Genomic DNA, 23,423 nt, shown 5'->3' on the forward strand with positions numbered 1-23,423 from the left:
TAAATCCACCAATCCACCCCTCACACTCTCTTGCCATAATAAATTGAATGTTAAAATTCCTTCAGATACAGATTAAGACAGATTAATTTATATATCAAGAAATTATTTGAGAAACATTTTTGAAAAGCACATTTTGACCATAAAACCAAAGACGTACAAATAAATTAATAATTCTTTTGAGGTATTATTATTATTGGGCACTGTGCCTGATCGATTCAGTTTTACATCACAACAAAAAAACACTTGTCTTATTCAGATCTTCTGCACATATAAGTCTTGTTGTAGGTATACACACAATGAGCCACAACATTATGACCATTGAGAGGAGAAGTGGGAAACTTTTGAACCTTACATTCATTCATTCATGAGGATGTTACTTAGACATGTAGCACCCACCTAGACCAGACCAGACCAGACACCCCCACCCCATAGCTATGACACTCCTTGATGGCACCAGCCAGAGACATACACAATAAAAGTGAAGTCATAATGTTTAGCCTGATTGGTGTTGCAACAACTAACAAACAAGACTGACTGTGTAACTTTTTCCTTTTTTTTTTTTCAATCCAACAGCTTGCGGTGCAACCATCACAACAGATGACATTGGTGGCGCTATTGCATCGCCGCGGTACCCAGCAGTGTACCCACACAATCAGAACTGTAGCTGGATTATCAGAGCACAGGAACCATGTGAGTTGCCTCAGTCAAGGTCCTCAGTCTGGATTCGCTCATCGTTTCGTATTTGTTGTTAAGTACAAAATGTTTAATCACTGACTTGTCTTTTTTTTTTTTTTTTAATGTGGTCAGTCAACCATGTGACCTTGTCATTCACTGACTTTGAGTTAGAGAGGCTCAACTCCAACTGCTCACACGATGCCGTCCAGATCCTTGATGGCGACAACTACCAGGCGCCTTCTATAGGTAGATAAACTGCATATGAGTGGGTGTACTTGCATCATTGCCCATATTGTAGGGAAATAAATTTGTCACATTTAGGGGAACCAGGTTAAGAATAGAGATTGTTGTTAAAAATATTGTATTCAGTCTTTCGTCTTAAAATAATGGCCCCAGTAATTCAATATAAACAAAATAAGTTTTCAGAAAAAAAAACTGAACCAAATATTGAATATATGATATTATTAAAAATATTTTTTTCCAAGAAATATGACAAAGAAGGTGATGATATCGCTGTGATAACAATGCACTACTCAGTAATGAATGAATAAATGAATGAATTTCTATCATAGGTATAATTAACCATATATTCTTGAAATAAATGGCCGCGTCCTCGTCTTTCTAATAATATAATTTCTATCTGTTTAATTTTATTAGGGCGATACTGTGGCTCTGAAATACCTCACCCAGTGACATCATTCAGCAACTCTTTGGTAGTGAACTTCCTATCTGACGCTTCCGTCTCCAAAAGAGGATTCAGAGCTACGTACTCGGCGTCCACCTCCAGTAAGACACCTCGTTATAGTCTCATGCATACACGCTGGTCCTGACAGGACATCCAGGAAACATTATTCTTCTTCTCATCTGCGTAGGTTGCGGAGGACAAATGGTGATGGAGAATGGTGCGTTCAACAGCCCCAACTTTCCAGATGCTTATCCGCCTAACGTCGAGTGTGTGTGGATCATCAGTAGCTCCCCGGGAAACCGCGTCCAGCTCTCGTTCATGTGAGTCCGTTTGAATCCTTGACGTTGGGAGCGTGTTGAAATGATCTAAATTCAAGTGTAACACGTCGGTTTCTTATGGTCGCATTGGCAAAATTAGAGCAGGGTGTCAACAAACCAGATTGTTGGCGTTTCAGCCCTTCAGTATCTCCAACACATGATACAACTTCAAGCACCAGTTGTTTGGAATGTGTGAGCAACAAATGCATCATTGGGAGGGTAAAATGGTTTGACCTGTACATAAAAACGAATGATTGATTGCATGAAACACAGATATACACTATATCCATCAGGAAAATTCAGTATCCATATAAAATAATGAATGTATAAAGCATATGTAAAATATACAAAAGTAAGCCAGTAATTATGTACATATACACAAGTCTGTTTATACACATCAGATATATGTTTGGAAGAAGTTTTGAGAAGACTTTATCTATCTACTTTATAAATGTATAATATGGTGTACAATAAATTTGTTTACAGACAGTTTGCGCTAGAGGAAGTAAGGTTGTGAATTGGGAGATAAGATTATCAACTTATATCATATCATCTTTCAGTCGTTCCAGTAATTGTCTAGCTAATTTGACCTATTAAGGGAACTTTGAATTAGAATATTTATCACAGATCAGTGTTTGTTGACAACCATAAATATTTGGCTTGTATAATGTTGTAGTAGTCGTGTAGTATTAAGAGGAACCTTTATATCTATAACATTCTTCTTTTGTTTCGTTCAGCATGTTTCACCTCCAAGGGGGCCCCGACTGTGTCAACGACTACCTGGAAATCAGAGAAGGCAACTCCACCGGGCCTCTGGTCGGTCGCTTCTGTGGAGAGACACTTCCCTCCAACTACACCTCCTTGACCGCTCACATCCTCTGGGTTAAATTTATCTCTGATTCAACAACGAGCGGAGCAGGATTCAGAGCTACTTTCTCACACCGTGAGTGTCTTCGGCTGAATACGATTCTCCAACCTTCTGTAATTTAATTATACTGTTATTGTTACTATGAGACAATCATCAATAGGAAAATTAAGAGTTGAGCTCAAGAGGTAAAGTCTATGAATTAATTATATACTGTAATCGTTCTTTTCCTCAGTGTACGGTGTCGACGTGACTGGGGAGTCTGGTCAGATAGCTTCCCCACTTTATCCCAGGCCGTATCCCAACAACGCCAACTACCGCTGGACCATAACAGTGGATGGAGACAAGTTCATCCAGATACGCTTCTTGGTCATTGACATAGAGGACCTGTTGAACTGCTACTACGACCATCTGAAAGTAAGTCTGTGTGTGTGTGTGTGTGTGTGTGTGTGTGTGTGTGTGTCTGTCTGTGTGTGTGTGTATGCAGTCACAGCAGATACAATCATCTTCCTTTCCAGCTGTATCCATGTATAGTTATTGGGGGGAAGCTTCACTGCATTAACAAGGGCATGACGGGGCTCCGTCATCAAACAAAAATAGATCTTTGTGTTTGTAATTCGCTCCTTTTTATTAAAGTTCTGATATTTTTGTATCCATATATTGTATAGTCGTCCTGTAAAAAAATCTATGGTTATTTTTCTCGTGTAAAATAATCCTAGATTTGTTTTGCAGCCTGTTATCCAGGAACACCATAATTCTTAGTGGTTTTAATCATCTTGTTGTTTAACATCAAATGGCTCATTGCAATAAATTAATTTGGGACAAATACTGAGTGTGAGTGAAATTTTCTCTTTCTCAGATAATTAATGTGTTTGCTGCATTTTTGTGTCATTAAAAAAACAAATCCTGTAAAACAACTTCAAATACTCATGTGTATGTAATTGTATCCTGGTGATTCCTCCATGCACACCTTAATTTCGTGTCTTTTGCCAAATTAAAAATGGACAGGTGGATTATTCTTTGAAAGGTTAACTTGAGCAGAAATATCCCAAGCAAAACATATTTTTCTGTGTCCTTTTCCAAACAAGAAAAGGAAGAGAATTAGGTGCTTAGTCGAACCATGTATGTATTAAAAAATTCACTGCTCTCCAGTCAAAGCAAATATTCAGGATCTTGATCTCCATTTCTCACAATATTTGCTATCCTTTTCAGTGTCGTGTCTCCATTATTCTTTTATTTTTAGTGAATTGTTTCAATGTTTCAGTCAGTATAGAATATACTGCATAATCTGGACATAGCCCTGACTCAGCCAGCCAGTCTGATCTCAGCCCAGACAGGTGTGTGTTGATAACTCACCTCGTCTTCGCTCAATCATTGTCTTCTGCAGATATTCGATGGCCCCACCGTTCATCATTACCCCATGGGAACGTTCTGTGGTCTGAACCTGCCCGCCCCCATAAGAAGTACAGGAAGCACCGTCACCCTGCAGTTCCAGTCAGATTCATCGACGACAGGACGAGGCTTCCTGGTGGAATGGACGGCTTTACAGGACACTGGACCACCACCCACTATAGCACCAGGTCAGACACAACAGCCCCTTTCTCAAATTTTTTCATTCTTTTATTTGTTTTATTTTAAATACACCACTATAGAAATACATTTTGCCTGCCACTGTACAGTGAAAGGGTAAAAGAAATATTATAAGTAACTTTAACTGCATCATAATGAGCAGAGACCAGAGATGTATAGTAACGAAGTAGAACTACTTCACTACTGTACTTAAGTGCTGAGTCTACTGGAGTATTATTTTTTCTTCTGCTTCCATTTTTACTTCACCACATATTTTCGATGACTTTAACTCCCATACATTTTTTTTGTGCTGCATCATTACTCGTTACCATACCACCTTTCACAAAACCCCGTCCCCATCATTGTCCAATTATGCATCCTAGCAACCGTTACTATGTAAACAAGGTCCGTCAAGCTGCCACCAAGCTAAATGGGGAAGCTGTGCGGTTGGACATTAGGTACCTCAGGAGTTTGGCTCAGGGAGTTGTGTTCATCCGGAAGCCGAAAAAGACCTTGGAAGGCCCCACTCCCAGCTACATCTGAAAAAACTCTTAAACCAGCTCCTCTCATTCATAAACCATGGTTTTTGACATGGTCAATTATAGACACTCCCAAAATGGATTCCATCCATCCATCCATCCACTGATCCATTGATCCATGCAAGTTTTTGATGCTAAATTGAATTAAAAAACATCTACAAAATGTCACAAGCATATTGTTCAGGTTGTATGTGAAACAATAGTAAATGAATGTTATCAAATCGTGTGCATCGTATCAATGAACATGTGTTTTTATGTGTGTCTCAGGTGCATGTGGAGGACAGCTGATGGCTCTGGAGAGTCCTGCATTCTTCTTTTCTCCTGGCTGGCCTGAAAACTACCCTAATAATCAGGAGTGTACGTGGTTGATTCGCTCTCCGGACTCAACTATAGAACTGAACATTTTGTCTCTTGACGTTGAGGGCTCTCCCCCCTGCTACTCTGACAGTATTGTAATCAGAGACGGTAAGTCATGAAACTCCACAGGATCATAATTAAAATGGTCCATCATAATTATGGTATATTGAAAACCTTTTTGGAGATTAATCATGGACTAAAATGGATATTGAGTTTATGGAAGTACAAGATTACTGTGTGTGAATATATATATATATATGGTGCATTAATGACTCTTAAATATTATGTAACTCTCCATGTGTTTGGGTGTTTCAAGGTGAAAGCGGTCTTTCCCCCGAGTTGGCCAGTGTATGTGGTCGCGAGCCGCCAGGTTCTCTCCACTCAACAGGAGACTCCATGTTCATCCACTTTTCCACAGACAGCCAGTTCAACGCCAAAGGCTTCAATGTCTCCTACTCGAAAGGTCTTACACCAGAAGCACATTAATAATCATCAACATCTACAGAAAAAACTTGAGACATACCAGAGAGCACATACAATGACTGCACACAAATACATGCATTTACATAATCCATTTATCTGATTAATCTGATTTGAATTTTCCCAATGTGGATCAATAAAGTATTATCTTAAGAGTTGTTGCACACACAGTATGAACAACAATAATGATGCTGCTGACCTGACAATAATTATCATTACATGTTTTTACAGGTTGTGGTGGCCTCCTACATGTAGACAGAGGGACGGTGAGCAGTCCCCACTACCCCCAGAACTACCTGCCTGGTCTGAACTGTAGCTGGCATGTAATGGTGACACCAGGCTTTAGGGTTTCTGTCACCTTCCTGACCCCCTTCCAGATTCAAGGCTATGGCACTGGATGCAGCTCAGGAGATTACCTGGAGGTAAAGATATGGAGAGCAAAATCTATGGGGCGCCGTTTGTAAAGTTGCGCATATTAAAATGAACACACAATTTTTTTACTACATTTCCTCCAAAATACAAAAAATAGAAACAAATGTGTGTTACTTTTTTTTTTTTTTTTTTACTAAATGTTAAATCTCAATACAAATGTTAAACCTAAATGTAATGTAACTATTTAACTAATATGCTAATTGATGCTAAGGAGGCATTTCTGTCCAGATATAGGAGCATTAGCTTTAGGATGACGTGGATTGTAAATATTAGCTAAATATTTAGTTTGACTACATTTAAGATTTAGATTCAACATTTCACATATTTTACATTTAACATTTAGATTTAACATCAAACATTTAGGTTTGATATTTAACATTTAGATTTAACATCAAACATTTAGGTTTAACTTTTAGATTTAACATTTAGATTTAACTTTTAGTAAATGTGAAAAAAGGTGACTTTGACTCCCTTTTTCGTGTGTGTGTGTTTTGCAGCTAACTGTAGGGAAAATTGTGTGTTCATTTTAACATATGCAGCTTTACAAACGGCGCCCCATAACATATGTTGTACACATTACGTGTTCTGCCTTTATCTGTTAGGACACTGTCCATTTGACAGTCACAGTGATTTTTTTCACTCCCTCTTATATCCACAGCTCAGGAACGGTCCTGACGCATCGTCTCCTCTGCTGGGAGGACGTATCTGTGGTTCAACTCCTCCGTCCCCACTCCAGACCACTGACAACCATCTCTTCGTTAACTTTGTATCTGATGCCAGTAATGAGGCCACTGGTTTTAAGATGGTCTTTGAAGCCCACAGTCAGGGTACAGTCTACTCTTTTAGTATTCGTTGCTTTTTATATGAGCTCCGCTTTTTTCTTTGTGCTTTAAATTTTGTTGTGTTTATGAATCTATCTATCTGCATCTTAAGTGTTTAAGTATGGCTTCATATTCATCCACTATGAACTGGTCACTATGACAAAGCAGACCGCAACCAAGGGTGTTTCTTTTGTGTCTTTCCACAGCATGTGGAGGCGTCATTGAACTGAATGATGGCGATCCTCCAGGGTACATCACTTCACCTAATTACCCTCAGAACTACCCCCAGAACATTGACTGTATATGGGTGATCACCGTGCCCAATGGAGAGTCTGTCCAGCTCGACTTTGAAGATGAATTCTACATCGAGCCCACGACCTCGTTAGTTCCATATTTCTAAATTATACACTCTTTATTGCAATGTTTAAATTGAGGGTTTTTGGATTAAGATATTGCATTTTCATTTGTCATTCTTATATTACTGGGCAACATGTTAAAATTAATTGTACAAATATATTGGTGGGGTCTTTATCCAACTAACAGCAATGCTTTGGGATCGTAGAGTCATGTTTTCACATACTCTTTCTTGTATTTTCAGTTGTAGGTATGACTACTTGGAGCTGCATGATGGCGCATCGCTCAGCGCTGACATAATTTCCCGGCTCTGTGGAAACACCCGACCATCCACCCAACATTCGACAGGGTCCTCCATGATGCTGAGGTTTCGCACTGACACCAGCGTCACACACAAAGGATTCAAGGCGAAGTACTCCATTGGTAAGTATCAAAAGGCATCATGTGATATACATCTGAAGATAGTTTTCCAAATGAGAATCTGTCCTGCTCTCCAGCATTGATATCTCTGATCAGATATCAGACTGGGAAGAGTTTAGCAACACTGATGTTCTGCAGGTGTTTGTGGTTGCTCCCCATCCTCGACTAAAAACTTTTTTTCCCCATCAGCTGAAGACGTCAACTAATTTTGTATCTGCAATTCCTTACAGCAATATGTGGCGGCACCTACATTGGTCAGAACGGTATGATCCACAGCCCCGACTTCCCGGGAGCCAACTATCCTGATAACTCCAACTGTGAATGGTACCTGGAAGGGCCTACAGGACACTACCTCACCCTCAGCTATGTGAACTTCACCCTGCAGTCCTCTTCAGATTGCTCCGCTGACTACGTGGAGGTCAGAGAGTATAATGCCTCAGGTGAGTGAGAAAGAGAGTTAAATTTATCCTCCTGAGACCCGAGCTTTTATTTGGTCTGCGGTTTTAATTTCTCCATGGTATCGAAGATGCATAAAAACTGAGCATCATCTTTGAACAGGAAGTAGTAGTTTTTCAATAAAACAATGTCCTCATATGTGGACACTGGGATTATTTCATTATTTATATTATAATAAAGTCACTCAATGTGTGACAAAATATATAAAACAGTTTAATACCTGAACATGGCTGAGCAAAGACAGAACAGTGAAGTCCCAATGTCCTCAAACGAGTACTTGGTAATTAACGACATTGTAGCTCGTTACTATGGATAAAACTTGTTGAATTTGTGCATCCATTAAAACTACACTACCACTGCTACCACTAGATGGCAGACTAAAGCGTCCACTAATGAGGACAATGGGGTTAAATGAAGCAGAATAAGCTGCTTATAAAGTAAAACCTAAAACTTTATGTCCCCGTATGAGGACGCAGGGTCTCAGGAGGTTAAGATAAATACCTTAATCCTTTTACTGCACTATTAGCCAGTGTTTGAACAATTCATCAGTAAACATTGTCCTAAGATCTGGCTCCACCTGTTCTAAGTTTTACCAACGACTCCAACAAATTTGATGAAATCAAAATGAAGCACGAGGATCTATTCGTTTGTTTTTTTTGCCATTGCAGCCTCTTTATTCGACATGTTGTCCTTTTCAGCCTTCTAAACTGAACTTCCTGATTAGGTTTTGAAACAGATGTGTTGACATATCCTTTACTGTTTGTGCAGGGCGCCTCCTGGGCCGACACTGCGGCAGTAACCTTCCAGCCTCGATGGACACCTCTGACAGTTTTGCCTATGTCAAGTTTGTCAGTGACACCAGTGGAAATGCGCCGGGCTTCAGGCTGGCATTTGAAGCCAGCGTCGAAGGTACAATCATTTGAAAAGATTACAGTTACACAGTATTACAAATTATTGTGACACAAAATACATTGTATTACAAAGTGCAAGCGAAGCGCAAACAGTGCAGCGAAAGCTGAAATGTTGAAACTCAGTGTTTAAAAGATCTAATCTCAAACTAAGTTTTAAAGCCTGCCTAAAAAGAAAGAATCACATCTCCATTAACTTTATTTGATGGTGGAGTTTTCCTCCATCACAGCTGCAGCACTCGTTATAGAGCAGAGCCCTGAATGATTCAAATTTGTCACAATTCTCGTAGAGTTTTACTTATTTATCCATGTTTAAAACCTTGGAAATTGCGGATCTTAGTTTCTAAAAGGAGAACTAGTCATTTCTGTCTTTGAAACATGTATATTTGCAAATGTACTGCACTTTGCAAAACCATACAAGCTTACAATCCTTTGTTTCACATGGATCCTGGAGGCAAGGATGTTTCTTTTGGACTGAGAAAACCATGTGCATAAAATGTTAAGTGAACAAAATAGTGCCGTATTAACCAGCCTTTCTGATATGAGTCTAGTCACATGGCTTTTGGATTACATAATGGTGCATGTTTCAGCTGATTAAGACAAAAGTATCTCGGCATGCAACTGCATAGTACTACAACCAGTTATGACCATTTAGTTGAAGATAAACTCCATGTAGAAAGGTCTTATCATACTCTGATAGAGAGAAAAGTCAACAATTATCCCACGAGCAAGCACACACTCAAGACACAGCCCTGAGTATAAGATTCATCAAAAAACTAAAGTTTTAAGTTTAATCAAGTATAAAGGGCCTGTCTTCCCCCACTCTACCTCTCTTTTGGGAAATTTCATGACCAACAAAGTAAGACAGCTTTCTCCCCTAGTACCTGTAGGTAGTAGTATTAGAAAGCTTATCTGAAAATGGTTCTGATTCTCTAATTTTCTTTTGGCTGTTGCTGGGAACCTCCAATTTATCAGCAGACAATGCATGAACCCGTTGGCATATACGTAACAGGCAAATTAACAGCAGGAGGAGCATTTAGACCTTAAAATCCTAATTGTCACTTGAAGCCAGTGCAGAGCAGCTAAACAGGGAGTGACATATTCTCTACTTTTGGTTTAATAGCCCAGCTTCAGAGTTTTAGATAAGATGAATTTCTCCTTATTTTAAGAGGCCAGTAAAGAGTGCATTCCAGTATTTGAGTTGTTTTTCAGCATTATTTTTGATTCATGGAGATTGTACTGTACTATTATTTATTATAAAATGTGTTTTTCCATTTTCTTTTTTGCCTTCAGCATGTGGAGGTGAGCTGAACGCTCCATCAGGAACTATCTCCAGCCCCAATTACCCCAACTTATACCCCCACAGTCGGGTGTGTCACTGGGAGCTGGTGGTGCCTCAGGGTCGTAAGGTTACTCTGACCATCAACGACCTGCGACTGGAAGCTTCTGGTACCACCTGTCGGTTTGACTACGTCGACGTGAGTGAACGCATCTTAGCATTTCATCATTTTATCTTTTCGATTTAGGCTTGTTTTTTAAAAAAATATTCCTATTTCACCATAATTAATTTATTGCTGGCATAATTTTCACCCTGCAAATGGATTTAATTCATCTCTAATGCTCTTTTAAAATAGTCGTAAAAGCTAAAATGTGTTAATAACTGGCAAACATTGCAAGGACTAAGTATTAAAATACAGATTACCGTGTCTTCTAGGTACTGAATGGTGTGACAGCAGATGCCCCTCGCCTGCAGCGATTCTGTGGTACAGTACCAGCAGGCACTGAGGTGCGCTCATCTGGCAACACCATGACCGTCATCTTCAGAACTGACGCTTCTGTGTCCAATGGTGGCTTCACGGCTTCTTATTCCTCCGATGAGCCTGCAGGTTAGACGACACCTTTGGCAGCAGGGGTATCAAACACAGGGCCTACCTGAGGGTCCGATGCAAACTAATAAGATAGAACAGTGATTCTCAACAGGGGGTCCGCGGACCCCTAGTTGTCTGTGGTGTAATTGCAAGGGGTCTGTGAAAATAAAATCCTTTAAAAAGAGATTATATGACATTTATAGAAATAGGATTATTATTATTAGGATTATTTTATCTAGACTGGGACTAGTTCAGTTGCACCTTTTAAATTTCCCATGTGGGCGCCACAGTGGTGTGGTGAAAGTAAATTCACATCTACATTCCCATCGCGAGGGCTTCAGACTTCACGTAAATGTGCTGTTGAATTGCAATTTATGTGTGAGCATGAAGTAATTCTGTCTTTTCTCAGATTGTGGTGGAATCCTGAGCGACCCCATGGGTGGGAATTTCACTTCCCCTGGCTACCTGGTCTCCAACTACAGCAGCAATCTCAACTGTGAGTGGCTCATCCAGAACCCGGAGCACGTCAACTCTTCTATCGTGGTGCTGATACAGGACTTGCACCTGGAGACCCACCAGACCTGCGAACGTGACTACCTCCAGTTCCGCTTAGGTGAGTCCCAGATCCTGAGGCTCTCTTTTAAATCATGCCCCCGGTGCCTCTCAGTGAGGTTTAGAAGCATGTGGTTTTCACGTGCAGCAGTTCATCAGCCTTCAACAGTGCAGGCCAAGGCCATGACGCCAATGGCAAGCTTTTCACACACAACTACACTACAAGAAGTGCCTACAGAGGAAATTGTGTTTATCAAATGAAAACTGCAGAAAATTAATTCGGGGCAAAGTTTTTTTTCCCCCATTATTCTGGAAAACTTATAAAACGTATAATCCTCCCCTGCAAAGCAGCGCCATCTAATGGATGCATGGATGCACCAAAGTATTTACAACTTGTTCAAAGAAATGAGAAACTGCTATTTTGTTGTGCACAAGTGACACAATGAAGTGACGATTGAGGTACAGATAGTTTTGAGAATTTAAATGAGAAATGAACAAAAGCAACTGAGAAAAAACTGCCATCAGCTGATGAGCTGCGTTCATTAGACACAGATTCATCACTGGGAAGATTCTCAGACATCCAGGTGATGTAAGGATGTCATGCTTTTTGTTCTTCTGTTCTTAATCCTTCCTCAAACTTTCTTCTTCAGTACCTACAGAACACGATTCCAGACAGACATTGATGTGAAACTTGAGTTGTTTGTCATTTAAATTAAGGACCAGAGCACAAGATATTTCTGTACCCTCACCACTAACTATAGGCGGAAATAAAATAGTGGATGAATGATAATAAAAAAGTGTCTTTATGTTTTTACTTTTCTAAACATTCTGCTTTCTCCCTCAGGTGACTCAGATGGGGAGCTGCTGGGCAGGTTTTGTGGGCAGACACCCCCCAGAATTCCCATTGTGGTGTTCACTCCAGAGCTTTATGTCCATTTGCGCACCGATGCTTCCCAGGAAGACCTGGGCTTCAAGGCCAAATATATGTTCTCTGGTAAGGCAGACGTTGACAACTTAAATACCTTAGATCATGTTCAAACACAAGATGAGTGTAGCAGTCAAAACGTTGTCCTCTTTACAGAGTGTGGAGGCTGGCAGACTGGTGAAGAAGGTGTGATATCCAGCCCCAACTACCCAGATGTTTATCCCGGCCCTAGTCGCTGTGCTTGGCTGCTGGAGGCTCCTGAGGGCCACACTATAACGGTGAGGACTGTGTAGAATCGACTCGAAGCAATTTACAACTAACACACACATTCTTGTTTTCTGTGGCTAATTAACCCCTCATCATGTAAACGCGCTCACCTTTCTGCAGTTGACCTTCACCTACTTCCATCTGGAGGCCCACTCCACATGTGGCTGGGACTCCGTCACCATCTTCAATGGAGGATCTCCAGGTTCACCTGTGATAGGCCAGTACTGTGGCACCGACTCCCCAGGAACCATCCAGTCAGGCTCCAACAAACTTGCCGTAGTTTTCTTGGCTGACTTGAGCGTGTCCAAAGGAGGATTTATTGCCTCCTGGTCTGCTGATTCTTCAGGTGGGTTTATACGAGCTAAATGAACTGGCTAGCTGTGATAGAAGCACAATTACCAATTTAGCAATTAGCTGTCAGGATGCCGGTTTGATGATGCATACGTTCCCTATTTTTATTTATTTATTTTGATACATCATTTTATGTTCCACCAGGTTGCGGAGGGATCATCCACTCTGATGCAGGGACAATCACGTCTCCAGACTACCCCCAGAACTTCCCGGCTAACGTGGAGTGTTCCTGGCAGGTCATCGCCCACGAGGGGAAACATCTGGAGCTGATCTACGGCAGCGATTTCCAGATTCCAGACAGTTCAGGGACCTGTGAGAGCAGTTACGTCAAGGTCTGAAACTCGTTTAAATGCACAATATCTACATGATCCTAACTATAAACCTCATGTGGTGGATTTAAAGAGGAGGGTTTGGGACTGCGTGAGTTATTTGAAAGAAGAGACATGATGAAATTGAGAATTAAGTGATTTTCTACGGCATGGGAAAGCAGAAGTAAACAAAGAAATGGAAATTAGGTGTTAGACGTCACTTCTATTACATCACTAGAAGAACCCAATAGATAAGGGGAAGTTTAATCCAGATAAAACTGATCTAAATACCTAACAAACATTTTGTTGAGGCAGCCATTGGTGTTCCAGTCAATATGATGACAAGTTAGTAAGCATGACACAACATTTAACCCTTTTCCGGATTTATAAAAAGTTCATAGACAATTTTAGTATTTACATAATTAATTTACTTGTTTAACACCCAAGTCGCCCATGTCCCGGCCCAGCAACTATCTCAACGGTCTTTGTGTCCAGTTTCTTTTAAGTTTCTTGCTTGTTACTGAGCAAATGCAATGATAAAGTAATGGTGTCCTTTAGAAAGCAACAAGGTTCCACTTAGTTTTATCAGGTCTTTAATAATTTTTTTTTTTTTTTTTTTTGTTGCTGTGATTCAAAAGTAAGATTTAAAAACGAATAAGGCAAATATATTTATTTTGGTCAAAGGCATGAAGGTTTCCAATGAATCATGTCAAAGAACATTACAATGCAAAGTTTAATGAACGAACTCAGTTTTAATGAGTTTCCTACCAAACACATGTATGTGTCAACAATTAGTCATATGAATTATTCATGATGTGACAAAGAATTGAAAAATACACACATACATCCACAAGCACAAATTGTGGAGGTGCTGAGGTAAAAAAAAAAAAAAAAAGGTAAAATGGAAAAAGTAAAGAAAAGCTTCATGGTAGACATCATTTATATGGTTAGTACATAATTAGTCTAATGCAGTTTAGTGGACTCTATGTAATTCGTTTGTGCAACGTAAAAGTTTAATAAACTATTTTATTAAATTCAGATTATATACTGTATCAAAAGGACTTATTTGTGGTTTCACGTTTGACTACCATTTCATAAGTATTAGACAACCAAGACTTTTTGCAGTCACATCTGAAAAGAACCTAAAAAAAATAAAAAAATTGGACAATGCTGCAAGTCACTTCCAGTTCAGACTCTATTACCAAAATGATTCAGATGTTCACAGTGGACAATGTATCTTTAAAACCAATTTCAGTTTAAAAAACTATTTCTAAATCACTGTTCATCGTATGTTTCTGCAGGTGTGGTCCGGTGACAACCAAAATGCTGAGAATTTGCTGTCGACAGGCTGCGGCTCGGTGGCTCCTGGACCCTTCGTCGCTCCGTACAACATCATCACAACCCGATTCCAGGCCACTGGAGACCGTGGCAAAGGCTTCTCACTCTCCTACAGTACCAGTAAGAACATCTTTACTTTTATATCCAAAATGAATTTAAAATACAAGCAACTGCATTTGTTGAGTTTTGAGAAGATGTTTCGAGTGTTTGGGGAAAATGCATCGATGAACAACAATATGGGAGAATACTACTATAAATATGCTGAATTATAGCAGAGCTGCTAATTTGCATCCGCAGTCCCTAATCAATAAATAAGCATGGTTTTATTTTTACCTGAAATATCTGAACTACTTGACATCATATTCTATATTCTGTTTAATATGTACAATAATAATAATCATACAGTACAACAGGTCTAAACCAATTTTTGCCTGCTTCTAGATACAACTCAAGGACTAAAGATACTAAAAACATTTTGATTTCCTAATTTCCAAGAATTTGCAGTTTTCATTTTATTTATGGGGGAAAAAAACATGTAAATATTTAAGTATATTGTGTAACAGTATGTTTTTGTGTCAGTTTCCAGTTTTAACTTAACACTCTGATGTTTTCTGCTCATTAGGATGTGGCTCAAACTTCACAGCGCCCACGGGTCGCGTGGTTTCTCCAGATTATCCGGCCGACTACCCGCACCGCTCTAACTGCAACTACACCATAAACGCTGGAGAGCAGACTGTGGTCGTCCTCATTTTTCGGGTCTTCCTACTCGAAGGCAAGTGTTAGTAGAAGCAATATGGATGGAGAAACACCTGGAGATTCATTCACAAGCCTTGTCTTCCTTGCGGTGTGTTGTCATCTAGGTTGTTTGGTTATAGTAATTATTTTTTGGCTGTGTGATCTGCCTGTCTGTTGTCTAGGACACTCCACCTGTCGCTACGATGGTCTGCAGATCTACGACCTGGATAGAGGAGGCCCTGCCATCGCCACTTTGTGCGGTACCAACATCCCAGGGCCTTTCTCCACCTTTGGCCCCATGTTACTCCACTTCTACTCTGACGCTCTAATCGCTGACAGGGGCTTCATGGCAGAATACAGAACCATACGTAAGTGAAGAAGAAAAGGAAAGGGTAGTACTGTTGTGTTTCCGTGCAGTGCATGTACTGATACAGTGCCTGTTTGTGTTGCTGCAGCGTGTGGTGGTTTCTTCAACAGTACTATCGGCACAGTGAGCAGTCCGGCACTTTCCATGGTCGACTACCATCACAACATCAACTGTACCTACCACATCAGCGTCCGCCCCAACACAGTGGTGAATCTCAGGTAAGACTGCATTCAGCTCAATTTAAATCAATTCAAATTAAAAAGTATAAAGACTATAACAAAGAAAAATCTAAATCTCTCTTTAACAGAAAGAAGCAACAACTAAAATTCTTAATTAGTGACACGAATTATAGCTTTGTACAGAAAATTACACAGCAGCCTCGACCTATAGTAGTAAAGCCTGGTAGCTAAATGCTCTGCCTCCCATTAAATCTGTCTGATCTTCACAACAACACGTTTGTGGAAGTGTATGACGACACAGGCAAAGGAGCTTTGTGAGGAATACCAGGATTAAAAGTTTACCGAACCTTTTTATTATATTACACCTAAGATCTAAAGTAAAAGATTATCAAACACTTTATACACATATATTTTGGAGCCGTGAAACATTTTGGGAGGTCGTACACTTGGTTCTGATTGAGCTGCTTGGATATAAGATCCCGGTGACACCTGTTATTGTGTTGTTGGGTAACATTGCACCAGTGGTGCAGGTGGAGGATCACTACTCGGTTCAAATGCTTCACAAGAAACTGGTCCAAACTTCAGTGGCTGGACGTCATAGAGGAAATATGAACAATGGAAAAAATTACTCATGTGTTTCGTTTGTTGGAGAAAAGATGGTGAAAATGCACATTTTATCAAAGAAAAGTTTAAGGATACTGACATGTAAACGCCATTATGTGGAAGACGACTATTAGAAAAGGAAGAAATTTCTTTCTGTATTATCCCATAAACTATCTTCCTTACGCATCTTCTACTCTTTACTTTGTTCTTTATTATGTTCAATCTGCTCAGGTGTTTCATATTTTGAGCAGAAATCTTTCAATGACTGATCAGCAGCCACCATAAAGTCAGTATTCATGCTGTCCTTTACTCCGTCCGCAGGTTTAACACCTTCCATCTGGAGGCATCTTCTTCCTGTCGCTACGATTATGTGGCAGTTTATGACGGACAGGACACCTTAGCGCCGCTGCTCGGGAGGTTCTGCGGGACAGTGCTCCCACCCAATCTACGCTCCTCCTCTAACCAGATGTTCATCGTCTTCAGGACAGACGCCTCAGTGAGTGGGGTTGGCTGGAGAGCTATTTACCACGAAACACTTGGTACGTCAAAATACCTATATAATCTATTTGTGAGCTGTCAGTTAATAAAATACTTGTATGTACATTACTGTGCAAACGTTTTAGGCAGGTTTGGGGAAAAAATGCTGTAAAGTAAGGATGCTTTTAAATAATGATTGCTTATTTTTATCAATTTACCAAATGCAAAAGTAAGTGAACACAAGAAAAATCTAATTCACATCAATATTTGGTGTTACTAACCTTTACCTTCAAACAAGCATCAGTCCTTATAGATACACTTGCACAAAGTAAGGAATTTTTTAGGATCATACATGCAGTGGTCGGCCAAGGAAACCTAGTGCAGCAGATGAAAAACACATCAGGTTTATTTCCCTTTGAAATAGGGAGATGTCCAGCAGAGCTAAACTAAAAACATTTCATGTGTATTTTAGCTTTCTGAGAATCAACACTAGAGAATTTCATTTATTTTGCATTATTTTCTTATCTGGAGAGGAAAAAACGAAGGAAAAATTAAACTTCCTTGAAGAGAAATAGTTTTAATCCCAAAGAAAGCAAAGCACATGCCTACAGGAAGACACAGGTAGGATGAAGTAAAAAAGGAGAAAGGAGCATGAGTAGTGTGTAATTGATCAAACAACAGTAAAAAGTAATATGCACTGGTTGTAAACAGAGAGATGCCAGCTCAGCATGGCAAAATGAATTCATGGGTAGCGTCTTTAATAAAGAGTTCGGGTTAGAGTGTTTCCACAAATTTATATTTTAGTATGGCGTTATATTTGCACATTTGCAGAAATAGTTGCCCTGTGCTGTGATGACACAGTATTAAGATTTAAGTTGAAGAAGTGGTTGTTTGTTTCTGAATTGCTTGCAGGTCCGGAACAGGGATGTGGTGGATTCCTGTCCACGCCCATGGGCATGTTTGGTTCCCCGGATCCAAACCTTGACGGCCGCTACGAGCCCAGGTTGGACTGTGTTTGGACCATTGAGGCGCAGGTCAACCAGGCAATAAATCTGACCTTCACCTCGTTTGACCTGGAGAGCTCCTCCACCTGCCGCTACGACTATGTGAAGGTAAAGATCGCTCAGTCATTTAATTAATACTGGCACATGTTTCTTTATTTTATTAGAAAAGAAAATAAGAAAATGATGGCTGCACTGGCTTATTGTGACATCAAATCATCTTTAATAAAAGCAACAGATGCTGTGTAATTCTTTTTTTTGGATGCTAGTGTTAACAAACTTAGCTTAACGTTTCTCATGTGGTTTCTCTATTAGGTGTATGATGGCGACAACATGAACTTCCCGCTGGTTGGAACATTTTGTGGAAACACCATCCCTGCTTACTTTGTTTCGAGTGGAAACCTGCTGACCGTTCGTTTCTACACGGACAGCTCGGTGCAGAAACAAGGCTTCAACGCCACCTACGTGACAGTTCCATGTAAGATGTTTACTGACTTTAAATTCTCTAGCATTATTAATATCATGTTGTTAGTGTAAGACTGGCTCAACTCAAGAAGAAGACAATTTGTGTCCGAATGCAGCTGTCTCATGGGTAACAGAGAGGAGAAGGCTGCACATCAACAGTTTGTTGGTGAATTTCATTGTAAAAGTTATTGGACCTTCAGCTGAAAAGGCTTCGGAGATATACCGCATTTTTTATTTTTATTATTATTATTTTTTAATCCTGGCTACATTATATTATCTTTCATCACCCTGTGACGTACTATACTTATACAGGCTATATATATCTGCAACCAGTTACCTTGAAAAAGTAATCTGAGTACTTACTGGTTTTGCAGCAAAGTCCAGCTTTTGTAGTTTGGGTGGTGGTGGTGGGGGGGCCTCTCTCCTTGCATCACCTGGTGGGACTTGCTCTGTTAGCTTGACCGTGCGGCGCTGCGACTCCAAATGTTTCTTTAAATTTGATGTTGTGCTTTCAGAGCTAGATAAGATTTAGATTCTAGTTATCTGGTGTCTTCCTGTTGGTTGCTAGTTGGTAGCTGACTGCTAGCCTGGTCGGTTTTTCAGTTCGACGAGACGTCTGAACGTGTTCGGAAGTCGGATCATCGCACAATGGATCGTAACATCTTATCCTTTGTATTAATGGATTGTTGACTTATGTTGACACAAATTCAAAATAGTGGCTGTATTTGCAGCTCATCTCTCTCCTCCCTCCATTGTTGTTGTTAATGTTTGTGTGGCCGCGTTGTTTTACACGTGAGTCGTCCACATGCTGAAGACGCGACTTGTCGCATACGTGACGTCACTCACCGAGACGCGAGGAAAACAAAAATATATATTTTTTACTCAAGAAAACGGGGAAAATAGTGACGCTTGGATAAGTAACTCTAATTATTGTTTTGGAAAGAGTAACGCGTTAGATTACTCCTTGTTTACTGTGTTTTTATGTGTGATGTCATCGACTCGTCTACTCAACTCGACTTTCATCACATGTTAGTCGACATTAAAAAATTGGAAGTCGTTCGACCTCCAGTAAACCCAAAATAACATACAAATTGATAGTTGTATTTATTAAAGCAAAAAGGTTTCATCTTCATTATCTTTTTATTAGCTGTTAATGGTAGAATATTCAATCTAGTTTTTGGACAGATAGATAGATAGATAGATAGATAGATAGATAGATAGATAGATAGATAGATAGATAGATAGTAGTTGAGTGTCATATTGTTTATAGGTATCCACAATAACATCTTAGAAATATTAATAATAACATAATATTATGCATGAACCTAAATAAATAAAATTGCTTATAATGTGACCATACATTTTGTTTTCTTCAACTCCATGCAAAGCACCTATTTTATTTATAAGTGTGTGGTTTAGTTAGAATATAGTCTATTAATAAAATAACATAAAAGAATAAAAGATACATTTTTAAATATAATATAAATGGACATAATTCTACAAGATTCAAGTTTATTTTTTCATGCTGCTACTCTTTGCCTCCAGTGGTCTGTGGTGGGACTCTGAACGCCACCTCCACCGCCACCACCCTGACCTCACCCTCCTTCCCCAACGCCTACCCTCCGTACACCAGCTGTCGCTGGATTCTGGATGCTCCGCCGCAGGAAACCATCCGACTGTCGTTCCAGACCTTTGCCCTCCAACCCAGCCAAAGCTGCTCCACAAACTACCTGGAGATGAAGGACTGGCCTTTGGTGAGTTCAGACAGAGACGGGAACATAAAGCTCAGCGTCTTCTTAAATCAGCTTTTTTTGGTTGTGAAAACAGGAATAATACTTATAGCTTTTCTTTAACATCTAACCTCTGTTTGCGACCATGAGTGTGAATGTCCTGAATTGGTGTAGAAAATACGTCTGATGAACCAAATAAAACCTTGCGCCCCCCCCACCTTGAGACATCGTTGCTGATAAGATTTCTGTTTTTTCTCCAGGGAGACCATGGGCAGTCACATAAGTTCTGTGCATCAGATGAACATCCACCTGAATTCTACAGCTACGGCAGAACGGTCCTCGTTCATTTCAAATCCGACGAGTTCCAAACAGGAAACGGGCTCAGTTTCACGTATCAAATCGCAAGTAGGTACCTGTAGTGAACCTGTGGGACGTGGAAAACAGAATTAAACCTTCATGCTCAAGAGAAAACTCTTACCTGTTGGAATATATCCATTTATAATTCATCAACAAACTTCCATGTGCTTCCAAGCTATTGAAACTTTGGCCTATATAATTAATTACAACCCATCTCTGGGTGAGGGGAGCAACATTAAAACTAGATGGAATTGACTGTTTAGTTGTGAAATGATGAAGACAACAGAAAGTACAGCACTAAGGCTGGACAAGGGCTGTTGAAAAGACCAAAGAAATTAGTAAAACGAAACTAAACTAAGCATATAGATCTAGTTAAAAATGAAATCTTGAAAAATAATGAGAATTGGAATCAGAAAAGACTTTATTGACAAGTATATTTGTACATACAAGGAATTTGCCTTTATGTTTGTTGCAAAGCAAACAAGATAAAATAAAATAGATCTTAAACATATACGCACTGAAATTTACCAAATATACTAACATAACCAAAATCAAAACACACCAATAAACAACATACACACATCTATACAAACAAGAACAAAAAACCAGTAGTGAATTAATATATAACAATATAAGTCCAGCTCTTAGGCAAACAAGTGCTTAATTACCAAAGTTTTCACAAGTTGCCTCAGAGTGGTGGTAGTTAGATATATCAGTGCAGTGCATCAGATTTGTCTTAGATAGTACAATTTTTGTCTGTTACTGTATCTGTACAACACCTTTCACTGACTTCTAAACCTGATAAAAACAAACAAACACTGTATCCCCACACTAAAAACTGCACTGACTGTATTTCTGCTTGGTTCCAGACTGTAGCCGAACCTATGAACAGGAATACGGCTACTTGAAGAGTCCAGGCTGGCCTGACATCTATCCCCACAACATGGACTGCACCATCATCCTGAAAGCGCCGCAGAACAGCTACATTTCCTTCTTCTTTAACAATTTTGACGTGGAGGGCCAAACCAGCTGTCAGTATGACTATCTGGAGGTAAAGGAAACGGCATACGTGCATCGATAAGCTAAGCTAAGCTAAGCTAAGCTAAACTAAGCTACTACCTTAATTGATCCCTGTAGGGAAAATTCAAGAAAACACAGGAGGGTAACATTAGGATAAACATGTGGACTATGAATTAAAAACAAAGACATAATCTTTTACACTTTTGCCGCCGTCTGCTTTAATCTGTGTGTTCTTCCTGTGAAATGTGTCATTAATGTGCTAATGTTCTCTGTGTCTCTGTGTTTCAGATCCGTAATGGCAGTACGGCCGACTCGCCGCTGATCGGTCGGTTCTGCGGCAGCCTGCTACCCATCCCCATCTTCCCACAATCCAACCTGCTCTACTTACGTTTCAAGAGTGACTTTTCCAACGCCCGGGACGGCTTCGAGGCCACGTGGACATCCTCCCCTCAAGGTCAGAACTTAACTCTCTTCATAAAATAAACCTGGCTCCATTAACCTTTTATAAGCCGCTCATTGAAATACCTGGAGATTCTAAAATTCAACCCTAGAGTGTGATATTTAGGAGAAATTTTAGATTTCAACATCAGGACACTTCAGATCATATTTCATATGAAAATGTTTCCTTGATCTTCTCTGATTGGCTGAGTGAAAACCACATGGACTAGTGATGTTTGATACCACCGATTTCCTTTCTGATCTAATACTGAGTAAAATTCAGGTTGGTATCGGTAATACCAGTACTTTGTGTAAATACACCCTAATGTTTCTGGTAAACCTAAATAAAAAGTTATGTATTTCAAATCATAGCTTCATAAAGAATACAAAAAGTTATTTATTTATTTTAAACTACCTTAAAAGTATATTAAGGTAGTGGCCTCATTTACTATATAGCCGAGCTAATACAACAACGGAAAAAACAGAGACACAATCATACAAAATAACACTTAAAAACAAGTAAAAATAATAAGACCATTAAAATTAAAAAAACACCTCAATAGTGTAGTTACTTTCCACTGTGTTCCTATATTACCTCAAATGACTAACGCATCGAAAGTATCGATATTTTGATTTGTGAATCGATTTTAGAGCATAAAGACCTGGTATTGGAAGTATCGATATTTCAGTATCGATCATTAACATGGACTTAATTAAAAATGTGCTGAAGTGACCACATATGGTTCCACAGAGGGTTAAAGGACTCGCATTTATTTTCGTGCCAATCGAGTGCATGTGACTAACAAATCTGGTGCAGTGTCAACCAGGCTGTGATGTTTACATGTTTTAATAAATAGTTACTAAAAGTCTCCTGTTGCAAGCTTTTAATCTTTAACCACACAGTATTTTTTTACATCATAAATCTCTCGTTTTCTGGTGATATCACTGTTGATAATAAAGCTGCCTGGAAGAAGTGGAAATGATTAATATTTTGTGTTTTTTCTGCAGGTTGTGGTGGGACTTTGTATGGAGACCACGGATCATTCACAAGTCCCAACTACCCGGGAACCTATGCCAATAACACTCACTGTGAATGGGCCATCAAGGCCCCCAGAGGCCGCGTAGTGACCGTCACCTTTGCCCAGATTAGTATCGATGATCCAGGTGACTGTGTGGACAACTTCCTGAAACTGTATGATGGACCAAACAATTCAACGCAGCCTGTTGGACCTTACTGCGGAGCGGTACGTAACTTAACTGTAAATTTAACCTGTTACTGACAGTATAATAGGAAATTTTTATTTTTTTTTACTTCTATGGATTATAAAGCAAAATCCTTATAACATATCATGTTTAATTTACCATAAAAACACTCAACCGAATCATATTCTAGCATTTTTAAATTAAATTAAATGAAATCAAAATGAGCGCAAGATACTTTACACAATCCAGAGCCTGAAGTCTTTAAGTAAGTGAATAATCTCAATGCACAAATAAACTTTCATATAAAATAATAAGATAAGATAGCACTTTATTGATCCCCATTGGGTAAAATTCAAAAAGA

General features: G+C 39.5%; 1 protein-coding gene across 1 annotated transcript in view; it reads left to right on the forward strand.

Annotated features, from left to right (window-relative positions):
* Positions 1–23,423, forward strand: part of cubn (cubilin (intrinsic factor-cobalamin receptor)) — a 49,192-nt gene that overhangs the window by 24,690 nt on the left and 1,079 nt on the right. Inside the window, exons 33-66 of the mRNA XM_047599723.1 lie at positions 574–690; positions 808–921; positions 1,333–1,461; positions 1,548–1,680; positions 2,415–2,620; positions 2,778–2,959; positions 3,930–4,122; positions 4,918–5,115; positions 5,324–5,470; positions 5,719–5,909; positions 6,578–6,746; positions 6,947–7,121; positions 7,339–7,517; positions 7,745–7,954; positions 8,739–8,879; positions 10,172–10,356; positions 10,593–10,764; positions 11,156–11,359; positions 12,143–12,292; positions 12,380–12,501; positions 12,611–12,836; positions 12,986–13,173; positions 14,451–14,607; positions 15,110–15,259; positions 15,405–15,590; positions 15,678–15,807; positions 16,693–16,910; positions 17,761–17,960; positions 18,165–18,327; positions 19,860–20,068; positions 20,305–20,449; positions 21,271–21,452; positions 21,710–21,875; positions 22,868–23,103. Coding sequence (XP_047455679.1) covers positions 574–690; positions 808–921; positions 1,333–1,461; positions 1,548–1,680; positions 2,415–2,620; positions 2,778–2,959; positions 3,930–4,122; positions 4,918–5,115; positions 5,324–5,470; positions 5,719–5,909; positions 6,578–6,746; positions 6,947–7,121; positions 7,339–7,517; positions 7,745–7,954; positions 8,739–8,879; positions 10,172–10,356; positions 10,593–10,764; positions 11,156–11,359; positions 12,143–12,292; positions 12,380–12,501; positions 12,611–12,836; positions 12,986–13,173; positions 14,451–14,607; positions 15,110–15,259; positions 15,405–15,590; positions 15,678–15,807; positions 16,693–16,910; positions 17,761–17,960; positions 18,165–18,327; positions 19,860–20,068; positions 20,305–20,449; positions 21,271–21,452; positions 21,710–21,875; positions 22,868–23,103 — 5,873 coding nt within the window. The remainder of the gene's footprint in view (positions 1–573; positions 691–807; positions 922–1,332; positions 1,462–1,547; positions 1,681–2,414; positions 2,621–2,777; positions 2,960–3,929; positions 4,123–4,917; positions 5,116–5,323; positions 5,471–5,718; positions 5,910–6,577; positions 6,747–6,946; positions 7,122–7,338; positions 7,518–7,744; positions 7,955–8,738; positions 8,880–10,171; positions 10,357–10,592; positions 10,765–11,155; positions 11,360–12,142; positions 12,293–12,379; positions 12,502–12,610; positions 12,837–12,985; positions 13,174–14,450; positions 14,608–15,109; positions 15,260–15,404; positions 15,591–15,677; positions 15,808–16,692; positions 16,911–17,760; positions 17,961–18,164; positions 18,328–19,859; positions 20,069–20,304; positions 20,450–21,270; positions 21,453–21,709; positions 21,876–22,867; positions 23,104–23,423) is intronic.

The sequence above is a fragment of the Mugil cephalus genome, chromosome 11 (genome assembly GCF_022458985.1).
Source record: "Mugil cephalus isolate CIBA_MC_2020 chromosome 11, CIBA_Mcephalus_1.1, whole genome shotgun sequence".
In the NCBI taxonomy this organism is placed as follows: Eukaryota; Metazoa; Chordata; class Actinopteri; order Mugiliformes; family Mugilidae; genus Mugil; species Mugil cephalus.